General features: G+C 41.2%; 1 protein-coding gene across 9 annotated transcripts in view; it reads right to left on the reverse strand.

Moving 5' to 3' along the window:
* The window catches only part of nav3 (neuron navigator 3), a 178257-nt gene that overhangs the window by 80428 nt on the left and 78689 nt on the right, over positions 1 to 19140 (reverse strand). For 8 of the 9 annotated variants that reach the window (XR_003669363.1, XM_028394087.1, XM_028394063.1 and 5 more), the window contains exons 4-5: positions 11884 to 11956; positions 6318 to 6492 (exon numbers count right to left, since the gene is read on the reverse strand). Coding sequence is in view for 8 of the 9 variants with exons in the window: in XM_028394087.1 (XP_028249888.1) it covers positions 6318 to 6492; positions 11884 to 11956 (248 nt within the window). In the remaining variant the exon portion in view is untranslated. Of the gene's footprint in view, positions 1 to 3299; positions 3431 to 6317; positions 6493 to 11883; positions 11957 to 19140 lie in introns of those variants that run through there. The other variant, XM_028394095.1, reaches the window with a different exon arrangement.

Below are 19140 nucleotides of genomic sequence, written 5' to 3' on the forward strand. Positions count from 1 at the left end.
TTGATTTCTCACATGATGGCTCACACATGTTTGTTACCACATGCGTATGACTAAGCCAATAACATCTCTCAACTCATTTATAGGGCTGCTGACATAAAAATGCCTGAAAAACTTTGGCAACCAATGCTGTGGTGGCATCGTTAGAAGAAAACCACAAAACACACAACACACAAGGCAGAGGTGAAGGAAATGCCCACAGCACCAGTCAGAGTCCGTCACTAAGAAAGATCACTGTAACATGCAGCTTCTACATTATGTTTGACAGGAAGTAGTTAAGCTACTTGCAGAGGGACTTTTGAACAAAGATATGCATTTAGTCATATTGTGTTCATCCTGTAAACAACAGAGGTGGCAAAGCTGTGTTTACTGCCATGTGTAAATGTCCTGTAAAGTGAATTACTCCCCAACCATGTGAGTATTTCTCACATGCTGTCATCAGTGAACAGGGCCTCCTTTCAACACATGCTCCTATTTTTTTTCATCCAGTACTGATAAATCCTGAAGGCAAACATCATTTATGTCTACTGTATTAATAAACAAGGACAGTAGAGACACTTCAAAACAATAGTGCTATTTTCATTTCTGACTATGAGGAAAAAATGGACAGTCAAGCAAAGTTCTGCTTAGCTAGCCAAATGTTTAAGCTTTTGTTAATAAAAAAATGCACACATATACACACACACACAGAGTGTGATGATTAGCTAGTGTACTGTAGCAGGCATTAACTAGTCTCATTTTTCATTTTCAGCTGCATAGAGGTACACGTATTTCCCTGACCAAGTTATAAAATTATAATTAAAAATGGTTACCAGGAAAGTAAACAACCCAAGCTCGCCAGAAACATCAACAAGCTAGTTTACTTTTCATTAGTGTTACACTAAACATGACTACGATTAATGAACATTTTTATCTAACTGCAGTCTTATGATCGAGTTACCTCACACAAACTGAACACCAATTAAAGGTTTCCAATCAGCTCCTCTTCAGGATGTAGCCTCAGAGCAGCAGCGTTTTCCACAATGGTCATGCAGAGCTATGCTTCAGCTGGAGGAAGCAACAAACGCCAGCTGTCTGTTTAGACGCCTTCCTATTCTGACTACAGGGAACAACTTGCTCTCTGTTTTGTGCCTGTGGGCTGCTGGTTTGGCGTTGGTGAATGAAAGTGGACATTTGAGACAATAAACTACCTATACTGGGTGACTGAATGACGCACTGCAGTCATCGTCCCTTATTTTCTGCTCTTAGAGTGCATATCACATATTTGCATGAAACTTAATATAAACAAATGCCAAGAGCTTTGAAATTATACTTTCCATTTTGATATTTCATGCACAGCTCAGCCTGACCTAAAGTGAAAGTTTCACTGAGAAAGATTACAAGAAAACCAACAGAACACACTGCAAAGGCCAGAAATAGCATTAGAAACAGGGTTCAGTGAAAAACTTTCACAAAATCTCTTCCTGATGAATGCTGCATAATGTTCTTTAAATCAAATGATGCAAGATGCATACACAAATTCACACTCAGAGAACAGCAGCGTGTTTTAACTTGTTGCTCACAGAGTTCGACTGTGAAGGACTGGGATCTGTTTTTAGGTTCCCATTCTTTCACATCTTCCTTTAGAGAAACACTTGTGATGAAATGCAGAGTCACTGTCTTTTTCTAGTTAACCTTGCAGGCTTTCATGACACTGTGTTATGCCAACAACACAAGCGAGCACACAAAAAAGACAAACTAAAGGCTTGTTACAAATTACAATAAGGAAAAAAATGTGCACCATGTTCCTGTCCAGGCAGGTAGCATGGAGGAGCCTTTAAGCCTTTGAAAGTGGGGCCACAGGGGTTTTAATTAAAGTACACTAAGTACAGCTCAAAGTCATTTATAACATAGGCAGGAAAGAAATCATAGGTTTTGTGGCACCTTTGCCCCCTTTCCTTACCTCCAACTATAAGAAATGCATTGAAGCATGAAATCAATGATGTATCCAACCTGCAGCATTTAAGGTCTTTCCAGAGTGGTGTGAAAAAGAAACTTCAGCACATATGAGGAGGAGGTGGGGGTGGTGAAGAGGTGGGGGTGGGGGCAGCCTGTCACTTTTGATCCAATACAATATACATCAAATAGGCTTCAGGTTAATAGTACACGACATAGCAGCACACATGCAAGCCATACTGGATGCCACTGCTGTCCTATTAAACATGAGAAATATCAGTTTCAGCTTGATTATAGCCACAGCGCTGAGCTCAGACATCAACTGCTGGGTGTTAGATCCAAAAGTAGCAAGCAGGCGATCATGCCAAGGCCAGCACGATGACAGTGGATAATGAGCTGTCATGTGACCTTTGTGTCAGAGGTCAGATCTGCCCAACATGAAGGCAGTAATTATACTGCACACCTTGATGCTTGAGCATCAGCTTAATCTTCACTTTATGCTTAGTGATGCTGGTGAATAAACTAGAATCTGAGTCTCAGTTTACAAAACAATCTTTGTCATCATCCTGTTATGCCTTACTGTGACAATTCAATCAAGCCTGAAATCCCAGTCTTCTAATTAACCAGCTTTAAGGTCTTTGCTAATGAGGATGCTTATCTCTAGCTGTTAACCCAGATGCAACATAACAACAACCTGACATAACACCTTATTGATTAGAAAAGACAGCTACTCAAATCCAACTGTACATGTTCAAGCCAAAATCCAATCTGGAATACAAAACTGTGCAGCACACACACCCATTATTACAGGGCACATCTGGTAGTTATTACACTCTTCATCTGCTTTTTTAAACATATATGGAAGTTATTTGCATGCTGTACATTAAATACTAAAGATATTGCTTTACTTTTTGTACTTCTAAGAAAAAAAATGAACATCACATGTAATATCATCAACTCATACTTAAATATTATTGATTTGACAAAAAAGACAAGATAGCAGGTCCTCTTTAACTCTTTCCTTTGTTTAGGGAACAGGGTTGCAGAAATATATACTGCTGACACAAACAGTGAGGTGTAATGGTGAGACAATTTGTTGACTTTTAAAAATATTTCACCTTTACCTCCAAGAAGTCATGAAAAACATAAATATTACCCCGAAGTTTATCCATCACATTCAAATTAACTTTACTTTGTGATGAAGCATGCATTGTTAGTTTGTACATAATCGGGCTTTTATTTTGCAGCACCCTATTTATCAATAAGACAAATGAATGACATGACAAAGATTAAGAAATTACTCAAACCATTACTAAAATATACTGAAGGTGTGACAACATGACAAAAAAGAGATATACAGCATTTACCAGTTCATGGTAACTCCACTGACACTAGTCCATCTTCTTCATATGAGAAAAGGACCCCCGAAAAAATTCTCTCCAGAAAACTACCACACACACACACTTTGCTTGAGCTCTGACTGTACCTATGAGACGAATCAGTCTTGGCCAGGCTGTTGGCTCTCCCATATGGTAAACAGCTCTTCCTGTCACGAGACACGACGGTGGGCAAGCGTGAGGAGCGCCATACCAGGGGGTCAACATGTTCGCCCCAGGACATAGTGAATCAAAGAGGGAGGGTTTGCTGTGCCCTGCCAGGCCCGGGCCCCCTGCCTTCAAGAGCACTGAAAGCGTCCAGCGGCTCCGGGTTGTCGCGCTCTGTCCAATGGGGAGTTCCCCTTTGACACGCTCACATAGTCACACACACACACACATTACATCCCCTGCCCCAGAGACACCAGTTAGGCCAGCAGGTGCTGTCTATAGAAAGCTCTCCATACCACAACTGTAGATGTGTTGCAGTCCAAATGTGTGTGTCTGCCTGCATAAAAACTGGTAGATATCATTTATTTACTTTTTCTCACACCCATTCTTCTGGCTTATCGTCACAGACATATTTAATGTTCAGGGCTGATTGAAGCTCAAAAAAACTCTTCATTATGGAAAATTACAAAAAGATTTTTATGAATAGATTTAATTACATTTGACTGTTTTGAATTGAAGGGTGGAAGCGGAAGAGAAGCCTGCATCAGGCAGGCAAGAAGCAAACAAAGGAGAATATTACAAATCTGTTATATCATCCACAGTCAGCACAATACAACATGAAAAGTGCAGAGAACAATCAGCAAACTGTTACAAATGCTAATAACCTCAACATTCAGCATTCCAGATACTGTAGTGAGTGGTCTAACTTAATGTTGCTATAGGTACTGGGTACTGTGGCATCAGATACACTTCCCTTGATTTATAATGCAGTTTGTGAATGTGGCACTATGTGATATGTGTGTCCATGTCCATGTCTGGCAGTGTGTGAGGTTGGTCTGAAATATCTCAGGTCTCTTCAGACTTTGATATGTTATCAATGTTGAGTTTCACTAAAGCTCAAATACTGAAGTAAGATTTGGTATTGTACGTGTCTGAAACAAAATGTCCTGGCACTTCTTAAATGTGCTTCAGAAATCATAAAAGTGGTCATTATTTATGAAGAACTGTGAAATCAAGTATCAGGCTCACATACTTTTGTTTCACCGTGTAGCTTATTTTCTACAATAATACAATTCAATGGAAAAAAAGTTCATTGACTTTGGAACACATCATGCCTATCATTACCCAGTACTTTCTAACTCCAACTGCAAATGAAAATAAAACTTAACAGTGAGTAAAAATACATATTGTCATGTCTAGAGCAGTGGGTGCACTAAATGAACCCCAAAATCCATGGATTGTATAATGGCTAAACAGATTATATATAAACAGATATAAAGCAAACAGGCAGATGCAGTTTGGACAATATTTTCTTGCCTTTTGTCAGTAAAGTACAATGATGTTAAAAAATGGAATACAGCCCTCTGTGGAATTTGCTTCAGCTGCAACACATGGTAGCAAATCATCTGTTGCCTCACACACTCATGATCCTCTGGCTCATTCTGACTTCTAACGCACACACACACATGCAGACACACCAGAACTGTTTTGCCTCCATACACCATCAGTAACTTTAACAGTTTATGATGTCAGTAGCTTGTCAATAGGCCAAATTACCTTATGATTTTTCTTAGCACAGTATTTATGATGACATGGAAGCACCGTTTTACAACCGTTTTCTAAAGTTCCCCCTTTTGGTTTCTCACTTCAAATTCAGTCTCCACACTTTAACATACTTGAAGACATAGGCTGAATAACCCAGACTCACAGAATAATGGCTTACTTTATCACAGACAGAGACGAACTGGTCCTCTGACCTCCACTGTGGCCTTCAGCATTCAGACACAATTAACTTATCAGCACAGGAGAGTGACACATTATCGAGGCAGTGGACAACGAGGGCAGAGGGTCTAAGTTGAAATGTACTCAGACACTTTACAGAGAGCTTCCTTGATTCTTATGTATATGTTGCCACATAATTCTCAGACACATTGCTGCTTTTTGTGATTAAAACACTGATGAGAAGTTCAACTTCTCTAATGGCCTCATAAAAGTGTTGATTTGTCTTGTTTGTATACTGGACAGATGCAGCGCTGTATTTCAAACACTTCACTGTTTGGTGTGTATAGAGTATTCTCCACCTGTTGTAGGGAGGAGGAGGGTGGGAAAGAGAGACAGCTGTGCCCCTAATAACCCCCTATCTCCCAACCCTTCCACAATATTTGAGGCCAAAGCTCTTTACAATATCATCTTACTTACATAGCCCCTCCACAAGTGCTGAAACTAACTGCTCTTATTGCACTGATTTAATGCACACACAGACACACACGCACACAGAGAAGCACAGCCAAGCAGTGTGTAACTTGATCTGGTCAGGGGGAATGCTGCTCATGTGTGGCATGTCAGGCCTTCCTTTAGAAGCACTTCTACAGCCCACACTGTCTATTTACATCACACAAGGATGGCCCCTCTCTGCTTTTACTGACTTTTACTGCTCAGCTTCCTGTATGCCAACACTTTTACAGCAGAATGTCTTCATGTTATACTGTACAGTGAACACAAGCATCGTCAAGAAACCCGGGAAACTCACCATCCATGTCTAGAGCTCCACTGGAAATGTCACACAAAGGTGTGGCGTTTTAAAAATACAGTTATCATCTATTATTATTGTTTATTTCTACAGTTCTGTTTGTTCAACACAACACCACAGAGAAGTTAATCAATTTAAAAAGACTAACAACTGGACCTAATCATCAAGAAGAAGAATCAAGTAACTGTCCTATAAAATAATTGGTCTCATAATAACTCAACCCAATGGTATTTACTTGCTTGCTTCAGAATCCTTTGCTCTCTTTTAATGAGACTGCAAACACATACAACAATAGTTTCACTGCATCATACCTGGACTGCATGTCTTGTGTCTTGTGGCTGCTGGCAGATGGTGAGGTGCTGCTAGTCTGCTGGCTGAGCTCCACCAGGGACTGATAGTACTGCTGCTGTTGCTGCTGCTGCTGCTTGTAGCGCGACAGGATGAAGAAGAGGCCCAGGATACTTTTTAAGTTGCCATTCCTGATTTCTGGAGGTACAAAACAGAAGCAAAAAGGACATTGTTAAGGTATTAATTGAGCAAACTTTCATCACATGTGTTCATCCTGCACCAGTGTATGCAGGATGAGGTGATTTAAAGCTGTACCCTGCATCTCTCCTCAGAGCCAATGCATTTCCTTAGAAAAGAGTACCCTCTGCAAGGGAACATAGTGCTGAGCTTGTTTATCATTTGTCTGGAACCCAAGCGGTGTCCTCTGACGCTAAGGATAAATATTTTCCTGACTGTGTATTGTGTCTTTCAGACACTATAAAGTGAGCATATGTTGTCTTTTTTGTTTGTTTGTTTTTAATCCACTTGGGAATAGAGCTCAAGTGCAGCTGTTGTGTGGCAAGCATAACAATTTTACAAGAACAATTACACACCAGCTTTGGTATGGGTTATATACAGATTTAGTTTAGATAATATTCACAGTTCAGAGTTGATAAATTGTTGCATGAAGTAACTATATGTATAGAGAAATAATTTCCATCTCTGCTCACAAGATGATCCAGTTGTCACAGATCCAGACTAAAGCATCTGCTAGCATGAGCTAACACACAGCTGGATAAATTGGCTCAGCATGAGAGTGTCTGGTGGTAGAAAACTGCTGGACAAACAGCCAAAATATATAACAGAATATTCATTTACAGTTCTGCTTTTACACTGAAAGAAGACACCTGTGTGTTTACAGGTGGCATTGGTGCAGTGCTGAGATGATGGCAGAAGTGACACATTTCTCTGAGTTGATAAAACAGATGCCATAAAAGAGGAAAGAGTCACAGAAACAACTGCTGTGTGATAACCACATAAAATATGAAACACAATCACTGCACATATATTCAAGCTGAAAAGGAAGTAGAACTAATGCATGAGTATTAAAGAGATTATATTCATGTTTTGGATATCAAATCTCCAACAAAGTGCAGCCTTGCAGTCGAAGCTTCTCCTTAATATGCTGAGCTGGCAGCAGCAAAGAAAAGCTTCTAATCAATGAGTAACTTTGTCTCTGGTGTTAATGTTATTCTCAAAGGCTCCTGACTTAATCTCAGACAAAAGTCAAACAAATGCATCTCTGCACACACAGCCGGAGTCAAAGAGGAGGAAGAATTGATCACTGTGGCTAACGCACCCGTTTGTGAAATGGACTTTTTATATCAAACCCCTCAGTGAGAGCTTGCACGAAGGGGCATGGCTGACGCAGGCTTTTTTACTCCATTTTTCAATTCGGTGAGGCCCACACATTCTCCCCTGCCATCCATGGCTATGCTCTTTGGAGGCTATGAAAGTTAGAGAAGATTAATCTCCTGGGTTTTTTTTTCTTTTCCATTTTCAAACACCCAGAGGCGGTAATTTATACAAGGCCTTTGAGAGCATCTGAACAGCAGTGTTTTCTGTGCTTTAGGGAAAGACTGTGTTGCAGATTCAGTCAACCAAAGAGCTGATGGGGACTGAAAAGTCTCAGCAACTAGTAAAAATAACTGAAATGATACTGTTGAGGACAAGAGGAAGAAAAATACTTCATAAATCTCAAAAGAGAAGTTACCCTTGTAGTCAAGGTCAATAGTCCACTTGTTTGCACCAAGGTTATATCACAGTATCAACCAGGCACACCAGCTGCTGTGATGGGCCCGTGGGGTTCCCAGGTAACTGCTTTGTGTTCATTTAATAGAAAAGTTGTTTGCTGTATGCACCACTGAGCACGGTATTGACTGAGCCTTAAGGTGCTTTTACGCCCTGTCTAGATGTCAAAATCTAGTTTAATCGGATTTGTTTTGTCCTAAAATGCAGCAAATTCCTGCATTATATTTGGGTCTTGGATAACATTCAAGATATACAAGAACTGTACATATTTTATAAAGACCCACAGTGGTGAGGTTCTCATGTCTTTATTTCAGACCATAAGCAGGCCATTCAGGACATGACTTGTGCCTGGAAGAGTTGGAACATATGGTTCAATGTCCATCATGTATAACAACACATGGACTGGGATAGTATTTATGAATGACACAATTATAAAACCAGCCATCTCAATGCGTCAACCTGGGTCATTGTACAGGAGTCATTACATTGCTAAGTCATAATTCTGTTGAAAAGAAAGAAAGAAAGAAAGAAAGAAAGAAAGAAAGAAAGAAAGAAAGAAAGAAAGAAAGAAAGAAAGAAAGAAAGAAAGAAAGAACGAAATCTGTCTAAGCTCTAGATTTTTTGCCATAATAATGCAAAAGCAACTAGCATCTAAGCATTTTTCAGATTAAGAAATACTTCATAATCAGAATCAGAAATACCTTATTAATCCCTGGCAGAAATTGCTTAATTCTTCTGCTTATTTCTTCTACTTGACCACCCATGCCTGCTTGTTGTGGGATTGAATCCCTGTGTGTATCTGTCTGTTGTAAAGCTCCCTCACTTTTCCCCTTTGTTGCACCTTTTCCAGGCTTCTGAGGGAAGTTGTAATAAAGAAAGGACTTTAACTGACAGCGTTAGCACCTTGGCAAAGCTGCCATTAGATGTTTTCGTCAGCAACACGCGGCTGTTTCGGCAGGACTGCTGCTCTGGAACAGTGGAAGATAAGTGTTGCTGGTTGGCCCACGCACAGTAAAACGTGCCTTTGCTTCTGGAGGCCTTTTAAGTGGTTGATGTGGTTTCATTCAGGCTTTTTTCATTATATTGGGATAGGTTAGTTATTTCATGACTCATAGGAGGGGTGAATGAAAGGTTTTAAGTGAAGCAGGCAATGAAAAGAAGACAGACAGACTGAGTGTGTAAGTACTGAAGGTCATACATTCAGCCCTTTCTACAGTCACAAATGGTAAGCAACACACTAAACCTTACCCTAAAGCCGTACACTCCCCCTTGGCCTCACCTTTGGACCACATGGACAAATATATATACCTGCTGCTGATTCAACACAGATGAGCATTTATAGGCCTTAATAAATTAATGCAGCCGAGATCAAGCAAGCTGGTCAGCAGGTCATAGGTTACTGCAAATTTCCTACTAGCACTACAGGGTCCTGTTCTGCACAGGTCTCAGATTTAGAGAACCAGCAGTGAAGAGAGGATTTAATGACCTGCTGTAAGGACCCCTAACTGTAAACCATTATCAACTGCAGGAAATGAGCATTTCGGGCCTTTACACCTGCGTTTTAATGCTGGAAACAGTAGACTGAACTTCCTGTGGATAATTATCACATTTCAGGTTGTAAAAGGTTTGATACGTTCTGTGTGCAGAGGGGTCAGAAGTGAGTTTGCATTCAAGGAGGTGTTTTTTTTTACTAACCTGTGGCATGGCGTGCCACTTACAATGTCAACATATTTATGTTCAGAAGGTTGTGTAAACATAGCATTGAAGAAATGGGTGTTTTGAAAGATGAGTTGTTGTTCTTTTAATAACGCCCTCATCCCATTCTCAATTATCTCTCTCTCCTAGTTACAAACAGTTCACTTTCACACTCCTCTCTGATATTAATTTCGATTCATGTATGGAAAAAATGTTTATGAGCTTAATCTCATTGTAGCCTCTAATTTCCCTCACTGGAAACATCTGCGGGTAAAACAAAAAACTTTTCAATAAGATTAGTTTTTTTCCCAGAACTTGGGTTTACAGCCTCCCACCAGAGAGCTGCAGAGGGACTTCTAGAGAAGTTATTACTATAAGTAGGCTCTAGGTTCCTGTGTGCACATCAAACACTCCACTTAGTTTTATTCCCATGCCTTGTAAAATCGTAATAAAGACAGCATATGCCCAAAAAGCTCTGGGCTGATTCAATTAGACAAGAAAAGGATGACATCTCATTCAGTTTGTGAACACAAACACAGCTCATGCACAGAAGGATGGACTTAGTGCATGCAGTGATGAAATGCATCAGCAACAGTGATGAGGAGAGTAACCCAATAGCCCTTATATTTACAGACCCACTTTGAAATTCCATGCCTGGTGAGTCACTTTGCTGTTTTTAGTGCTGTAGTTGGGCGGTGCACAATTTAGAGCTGTCGGTCAGTGTGTCAGGCTGTTAGACTATTTATGCTGCTGCAGAGGTCAAGGGCACACTCACCTCTTAAAGGAACAGAAACAACATGGGGTCTGGGCAGGCATGGGTACTGAATAACACTTGAAGACATTTCTGTTAAAATAATTGAGATGTGCTGGACCATGTGTGTATGAATACACTATAGAACTTTAAAATATCGGCAGCAGCACCAATAACCTGAAGGTTGGTGGTTCGATCCCAACTCCTCCCTAGTCATTGTTGTTGTCCTTGGGCAAGGCACTTTACCCACACTGCCTCCAGTGCACTCACTGGTGTGGCGCTCCTTGCTGGTCATTGTATGACTTAAGCAATTTCCCTCTGGGATTATTAAAGTATCTAAAATAAAATAAAAATAATAAAAAAAAATAGACAGGCAGTATATATAGGCAATATACAGGCAGACTGAGATTATTCATGCCTATTTTGGAACTGAAGCCAAAGGTACAACTTCTGCAACTCGTGACTTGATCCTTGTATCTTGATCTTGGTCTTGGCATTTGTGAGAAACTCCAGTTTGAGTTCTTCAGTTATGTGCACTTTTGCACTTAATCACAAGTATCACAAGTTCTGCACCAAATTTCTATACGTTTTCTCAAAGTGTTCCTTTTTGCTTTCAAAACGAGGTATGACCAGTAAAACAAAAGTTTCTGGCCGCAGCACAGAGGCATCAAAACTGAGCTGTAAACAGGGTTGTTTTTCTTGTGTAGACACATCGCGTACATGACGCCAATTCTGCAAAGCATTTTGCGATGTGAAAACACACTGCCTGCAGTTGGATTTGTTTGTTATGAGAATCTTGGGTTGTTCCTTCAGAGTCAAGCTGAAGTGCAAAATGTAATGATAACATATGGTTTGGAACAAAACTGTAATTTTGCCTCTGGCCTTTAGAGACAATTTAGGTTTATCATTCAATCTGGCAAACAGTCATTCAGTGCAGAGCTCTGCTGTTGTCATGGCTGTCATATAAGCCATGTACTGAGTGCCCTGATGGTCAGGAAGCCAATCTCTCTCTGCAGTCTTTATCCTCCCACAATCCACTTTGATGCCCTAATGATTGCCTATGGTGCCATAGTGAAAGCTGGAGATGGAGAAACTGGTGCACCCTGTCATGATACTAACATGGTAAATTCCATTGCTGTGAAGTATAATAGTAGTCTTGGAAATAGGCTTTCTGAAGACATTTCATACTGTGAAGAAATGGAAAGCTACCCGCTAAGGTTTGGGTGGTGCTGAAGCCAAATGAATTTTCCAGGTCTTGAAATTAGAGAGATATAACAGACAGATCCCTCTTCTTCTGCTCCATTGATTCAATTACAAGTTTAATCAGACCCTTAATTGTGTATTCTTCCTACCTTCTGCTGAGAGCCCTTGTACATTCACTCCTCTGGCGTCCAGAAAACTGAGGCAGGCATCCACATTCTCGATCTGTGGGGAGGATGGCAGACAGTGAACACAAAGGAAAGACACACAACAAGAATGTGATAATACTTAACATTCAATGAGCCTAAATGTCTTGGAGCAGAGGGCTCTGAGGATGGGGCTGAGCACTATGAACCACAAAGAATGTCATTGTGGGGTTTTTATCAGACCCCCACATGACCCCTGTGACATACTGACTGCTTGTGTGTTGCCACCTACACAACAGTGCATGTCACGCACACGCAGTCAAGGCTGGCACACTCGCATATATACACACAAGGTCAGTAGTGGAAACATATACATATTCACACACAAAGAAGACTGTGACAGGAACACTTGCACATTTGTGGGCCACACAATCCTACACACAGTGTGTAGGACTGTGTGGCCCACTTGACGCCTTTGACAGTGTAGTCAACAACTGCCACATGTAAACCAGTATCAGTTTCACAAAGGCCCTAGGAGGTTGCATTTATTAGGGGAATTTTGGCCTTCCTTGACAGCGGCTAACGGGTGGCTTCATTAGCATGGTGGCCAGCTGCCAATAGCCCTCCGGAGGTCCTTTATGATGAGGTCACAGGTCGAAGCGCTCAGCTTCAGCGCAGTGTGTCAAGGCCACACAAAGGGCAAGCTGGGCGACTCAGCCAGACGTCTAGTGGGCAATGATGATTCACAAGCTGTAACTCTCCCCTTCACACTCTGAAGCTTTCTCTCTCTCTCTCTCTCCACTTTAAATGTTCACTTAATCAGTGACTTGCTGTATTAGTGCGAGTGCGAGAGACTTTGTAGAACCACAATAATGAGTTGATCTGCATACAGACTGTATGGATACTTGTTGATTCTTCTGAGCTCAAGTGCTGTTTTCACACCATAATTATTACCTCTTAATTCTAATGTAAGAAAAAAAAATGCTACTTTATGACATCCATCTCTATCTGAGGCAACTCCCTGCCAATCACTTTCTCTCTGTGAACGATGTTTATCCTGGCTGTATAAACGGTGGGCCCAGAGGGACAAGAACTCAGAGCACAGAGATTCTCCATCTGCTGTCAACTACTCACATCTTTCCATTTCACAACACTGCACACATTTCTCACAGCAGGCACCAAACCCCCTTACATGTGGGCTTCCACATGTTGCACACACAGACTGACACATGTGTGCCCCGTTTGATTATCCCACACACACTCTTAGAAGTTTAGAGAGAGACATGTGCTGAGCAGCATTTGTCAATGCTCGTTACTACTTGGTCTTAATTAGACTGAATATGAGGACGGTGAAGGAATGTATGTCTGCCAAAAGAGCCAGCCTATCGGCACAGATCATATGTAATCAAAAATGTTAGAGAGAGATGATGACTCAATTAGGCTCATTCAGCTGCATTTACAACACAAAGTCTGTGTTGAAGTGCAGTGTGTGTGTGTGTTTATGTGTGTGTTTGGGGGTTAATAAAGACAAAAAGGAGTGAACCCATAAACACACAGTAAGTCTTCTTTAGTTTGAGACATACTTGAGACACAGAGTTTTTAAAAGATTATCAGCATTATCAAGAAACCCCTGTCTTCTTTTTCCTCAAATCCAACCAGAAACTCTGAGGCTTACAGACAAAACCACTGTTTGTTTTTAGTCGGCATTAACTCCAAAATGACGCATACAAGCGGAATAATGATTGAAGGCGTTGATGACTGCTCAGCCATTAATGTTCCACAGGGTTCTGGCGATGTTTAACTGCTAGTTTGGTGGGCGGTTTGGCTTTGTGGCATCCTGAAACAGCTTCTAGAGAAACCAACATCATTTATTTTTCCTATGCTAGCTGGCATCAGACAGATCCACACAAGCCATTAAAAGCAATTTGGAGTGAGGGCATTTTGATGAGGCACACTTCACCAAATCATAAGGTTCTTAAAAGCAGGAAAGAGGGACCGTGTTCTGAAGAGTGACAGGAGTGCACATGTGCTCCGAGGGGAAGAAAACGTAATAATCAGTGTCAATTAAGCTCTGTTTCATTTATAGAGCCGACTACAAATCAAACTATCACATTTAAACTAACACAGGATGCACAACAGAGAGCCTGCACTGTGGCTGAGTGACACAACTAGCAGAGTATGAGAACTGGCACCTTGGTTTGAGTTGGGACAACGCTGCATGACGAGAAGTGATCTGATTGGTTGAAAGTGATGAACACTTTTCTGTACTTCCACCGGGTGAAACATCAACTTATATTAGAGCCAGGGGTATACTGTTGTTGGAAGTATGCCTATATTTGATGTCAATGACTCTCAATGACCAAGGATAAAAGGTGTGAATTTCACCCGTTAAAGGGGAACATGCTTTATGGATGGATTGTTTTATGGATGACAGAATCTTCACAGACTTTTGAACTTGATAACAGTGGTATTATCAGGTCATTTATGAGGACTTTAAAGGTAGGGTAGGAGATTTCATTCTGATGCACTTTTTGTTAAATTAGTGTAACTTCCCTTTACAATCCGATACTCATTAGTTTGGCAGTTTGGCATTAAAATGACGAATATAAATCATCTGTGGAAGCTGTAGAATGCTAAAAACATCAGCCAATCCTCCGGGACGACCCTGCACAGAGTATTGGCTGGTTGTCACTTTCTTCCTGCTCTGCGCGCACCAGAGAGGTACGTGCATGATGGCCGAAGTCACAGACCGCAGCTCGTCTTCAGGTAATGCGCGTCCATGTGATTGGGAGGCATGGCTTCAGGGTGAGCTCCAAGAGAATGGGGCGTGTGTTTACTTTCGAAATCTGGCTGACTCTCACTGGGTTTTCAAAATCTCCTACCCTACCTTTAAGAGTCTAAAGCAAAGCTGTAGCATTTCTACAGTCTATTACTACATTCACTTTTTCTTTCCACTTCAGTAAGACCTGCTGAGACACTGGGCTACATCTGCATGCTTGCTGCTTAATTCCCTCCTTGTCTGTGTGCTTGGGCACTTTGGGGTTCTCCAATGATATCAAATGTCTGATGTATGATGGCTGGAATTGGAAAGTGTTATCCCTAAGATGAAACTGTCAAATACAAATGGGACGACACCTCAATTACCACTTCCTATGGGACAGAAAACCACCACCTTCAAGTCGAGCCAGGCTTTAGTGCTTTTTTAGCACTGCTCTGTAATTGAAGGGTTTTATTTGAAAGCTTCATATGCACTGGAAAATACATGCCACCTTAAATCCCCAAATCACTTTTTCAAAAACACAGATGATGAGTGAATCACTGACTTCTAGGCGGGCTTTCCAGTATGATTTTTTCTTTGAATGCTGTCAGTGATTATTAATGTAGACCCATGGAAAACAGAATCACATTGTTGTTGGTTTTTACAGCATCTTTTTTTAAGCAGAAATCAAAGACTAGGAATCAGGTGTCAGGTGAACCCAATGATAAGTCCTTCCTGTTCAAACCACTGTGTCATATTTTCCCCTTGCTGATCAAAGTGATACTACAGTAGTTGAGCTTGCTTTAGAAAACTTTGATATCAAAATTAAAAAGAAAAAATACAATCATGGCAGAATGTTGGGAGGATGAATACACACATTTTGTACCTATTAATTCCTCTTGGCACTTAATGAGGCAGAGCTCATCAATCATGTGGAGAAGAAGCACAACTATAACAGCCAGAATATACTTTACTAATCTCTGCTGTTGAGCTAAACTGAAATCCAAACATTTACATAGACATGCAGCCAAATCCTTTGTTCTGGAGCTGAGTTGTAGCTCAAAGGTTTTGAAAACAGAATTAATAGTGTTTTTTTCATGAAAAGCCAAAACCAGAATGACATAGCAGCTTGGAGTGACCTGCACTGTCAGGATTTGCAGCCACGCAGCCTTCCTTCCACCAGTTCTGTCTGCATCTATAACCTCTGTCAACTCCTCTCTTCAGACCCAGTATCTGACACTTGTGCTTCCACTGCTCTTGCCCTAAACAGTCCACTGATTCCTCTTTCACTCTGCCCTGTTGCCGTCAATGCATCCACACCAGACAGCTGCTGACAGATGATGAATCAAAACGGATCACATGAAACAGCAGCTGATGGGCAAAGGGGAGGCTGCTGGGTTAAAAAATCCTTAAAAAATCCATAATCCAGGGATCATCACTCATCATGTCAAAATCCACAGTGAAGAAACTTTTTCTCATTTGGCATCAGCTAAAGAACTGTTTTATGCCATATTGATCATGGTGGCAGTCCCCATAACCCCTTACTCCTTCTGAAATCACAGCTGGTAGCTGAGGATCTGCAGTCATTGCTCACATTTAAGAACACACTAAGCATAAACCTCACACAGCCAGATATATCTGGCCTGCTCAGGCTCAGGCAATGTTTGCATTCACAGCAGTCTAAATGTTATGAAACCGAGTGCCATAAAACACAAGACAAACCAAACTAAAATGATTCAATTCAAGTGGTGGAGGCTGCAGAGACAAAACAACTCCGACTGATTTTTATCACATCATACCTCATATTCTTCTATATAAATTTTCTTTCAGGATTTAACGTAACATCCTTAGTCCCTAAAAGAAGCTCCAGTACAAACTCAGTCAACACATAAACACTCACAAGATATATAATCAACAGCAAAGCAACACAGGCCTGTGTCTATGAATGTGTCAGTTAAACATGGTGGTACTTTTTCAAACATCAAATCTTTTGGTGGGGTTCCGTGTGGCATCAGCAGCACAGGCACTGTGTGTGTGTCCACATATGTGTGAGTGTAAGAGAGAGAAGACAAATAGATATGTTTCATGGATGACAACAATCCAGGAGTAACCCCATCAACCTCGGAGTTAATCTTTTTAAATCCCTGTTTGACTCCAATCTCATTATCACTTCAGCTGATGAAGTAATAACCATAAAGCCAAAATGATGCAATACACTCACAAAGACTGAATAACAACTGAAAGTAGGTGTAAACTTGGAGTAGTGGATAGCACCAATGTATGATAGTCCATGTGATACAGATTTTGTCATTCATTGTAAGTAGTAGTGAAAAACTATGATTTCTGTCTGCACATCCACAAGGAAGCATAGCCCTTTCCTCAGCCCACTGCAGTCACTGCAGAGAGATATTGCCTCACTGTATCTGTCCTCACCCTGTCAGGACTTCTGTTTCAGCTTGTCTTATTGTTTTAATGTTGTCCTCTTAGGTTTGGTCTCTGGGTTAACCTGTGTTCTGTTATTGTGTCATTGTTAGCTGTAGGTAATGTTCATCTTAGTTGTGTTTTCAGTGTCTCATACTTCCTGTTTTACTTTGAAAGTCCTTTGTTGGTGTTTCCCCTTGTGTCCCTGTGAGTTTGATTCCCTTGTGTTTCTGGTGATTACCTGCTCCTCCCTAATGTGTGCCACCTGTGTCTTATTGTCTTCCCTGATCCTCTTGTGTGTCTTCTCTTCACTCGGTGTCAGTGTGTTCTGTGTCTTTCTGGGTTCATGCCATTACTCTGTGCCTTGTCAGCCTTGCAACTTTATATCCTCAAGCCATGGAAAAACCTTGTCTGTTTGGAACTACCTTAAAATCCATGCCATAAAGAACTTTTGTTCCTATCTTGAACTCTTAGTTAAGCCAAGCCTTGAAGAACTATTGTACTTATCTTGAACTCTTAGTTAACCCAAGCCTTGAAGAACCATTGTATTTTTTGAATTAACTTCTTGATCAGGAATTATCTTTGTTTCTTGACTCCGCCTGGAGAAAATAAAGATTTTGTTCACTGTGATGAGTCCTCACCTTGCTGTTGAACCCTGAGTGTTTGAACCTTCCTCACACTCTGTGGGTGTCCGATAAAAGTGAGCTGCAGATTTTTACACCAGTTTTTCCCAGATGTTAAACATCAGGTGTAGGTTCCTCTGCTGCAGTGGTCAGTCTATGGTCAAAAATCTGAGTCCTCATTCTTCATCAGTACATCAGTAAATTTACATATCAAATGCCTAGTTCACTGCGTAAGACCCTTCGACAGAGAGGTTTTACAAGAGTCAGGAGTCACTAAAGACTTCACCCCATTGCAAGTCCGTGTAAACTACAAGCCTCTTTTTGTTCAGGCTGCAGCCATGACACGTGCAGTGCCACGCTGCTGGTGGCAGGCGGGGTTCACTAGGGGAAGAGAAGCCAGGCTACTGGAACACCATGAGCAAAGCTGTCCATTGAGTCCTTAAGTGATATTGAACATAACAACAAGGTTAAACACAAAGGAATCATTGACAAGACTTAAATGATTTTTACTTTATTACTCCAAACTGCAATGTTAAACAAAAAAGGGTCAAAATGGTGTCAAGTGGCTGCAGCTGGTGTCTTAAAGTCACACAAACCAAGTTAGATCAAAGGTTAACGGTCCTTCACTGTGTCCATTTAACAAGCGGGCTCTTTGCTCTCTTAACTCAACATCTGCCAATGTCGTTCACCTATAGTGACTGATTAAATGCTTCCAATTGAGCTACAAGGAAGTCTGTAACAAGCCCCTGGGGCTCTCCACTTACACCACAATATGTCACTCAGTGCACAAGAAGACACATCATGCAAAAAAACAAAAACAAAACAAAATCGAAGGTGCTTGCAGAAAAACAGAGAAAACAGGCAGTGACAAAGATGCTTCGCAAGACTTTTAGAGTCTAGGAAGTAAAGTGAATACAGTGTAAGAGCGAGTTCCAGCACAGCAGCTGTTGAGGCACTCTAGCAGCCATATGTTAAACACAGGATAACACTGCACCTAGCAGACTATCATGTTTGTTATCACAATGCAGACCAGGGTGTCTAGAGCCAGTCTTTTTCTGAAGACAGTGATGTTCCAAGAGAGCAGAGATTTGATGCAGATAGAGTGGATAGACTAATTTTATAAGCTAATGTGACTGTGTTGACCGGGCATCAGTGCATATGACAGCATGACAACAAAACTAAAAAAATTAAATTAAATTAAAGCTGCAAGCAGCGATGACAGGCCCTCGCAGTCCTTGTGGTCCGTGAGATTCGCAGCCGTCACCCCCCTAGCATCTCGCGGCCTCTGTCCCCGGTTACTGGCACGTGTAGTGGTCAGCAGGACAGAGGAGTACAGTGAAATGCATATATACAAAAGAGAGGTCCTCTGGTCAGTAGGTGGCGCAGTGACTGTGGCATATCAGGATATCAATCTGTGCCGAGTCAGATGTCCAGCATGACTGTAAAGTGTCATCGACATAG

Source organism: Parambassis ranga, chromosome 2 (genome assembly GCF_900634625.1).
Source record: "Parambassis ranga chromosome 2, fParRan2.1, whole genome shotgun sequence".
NCBI lineage: Eukaryota > Metazoa > Chordata > Actinopteri > Ambassidae > Parambassis > Parambassis ranga.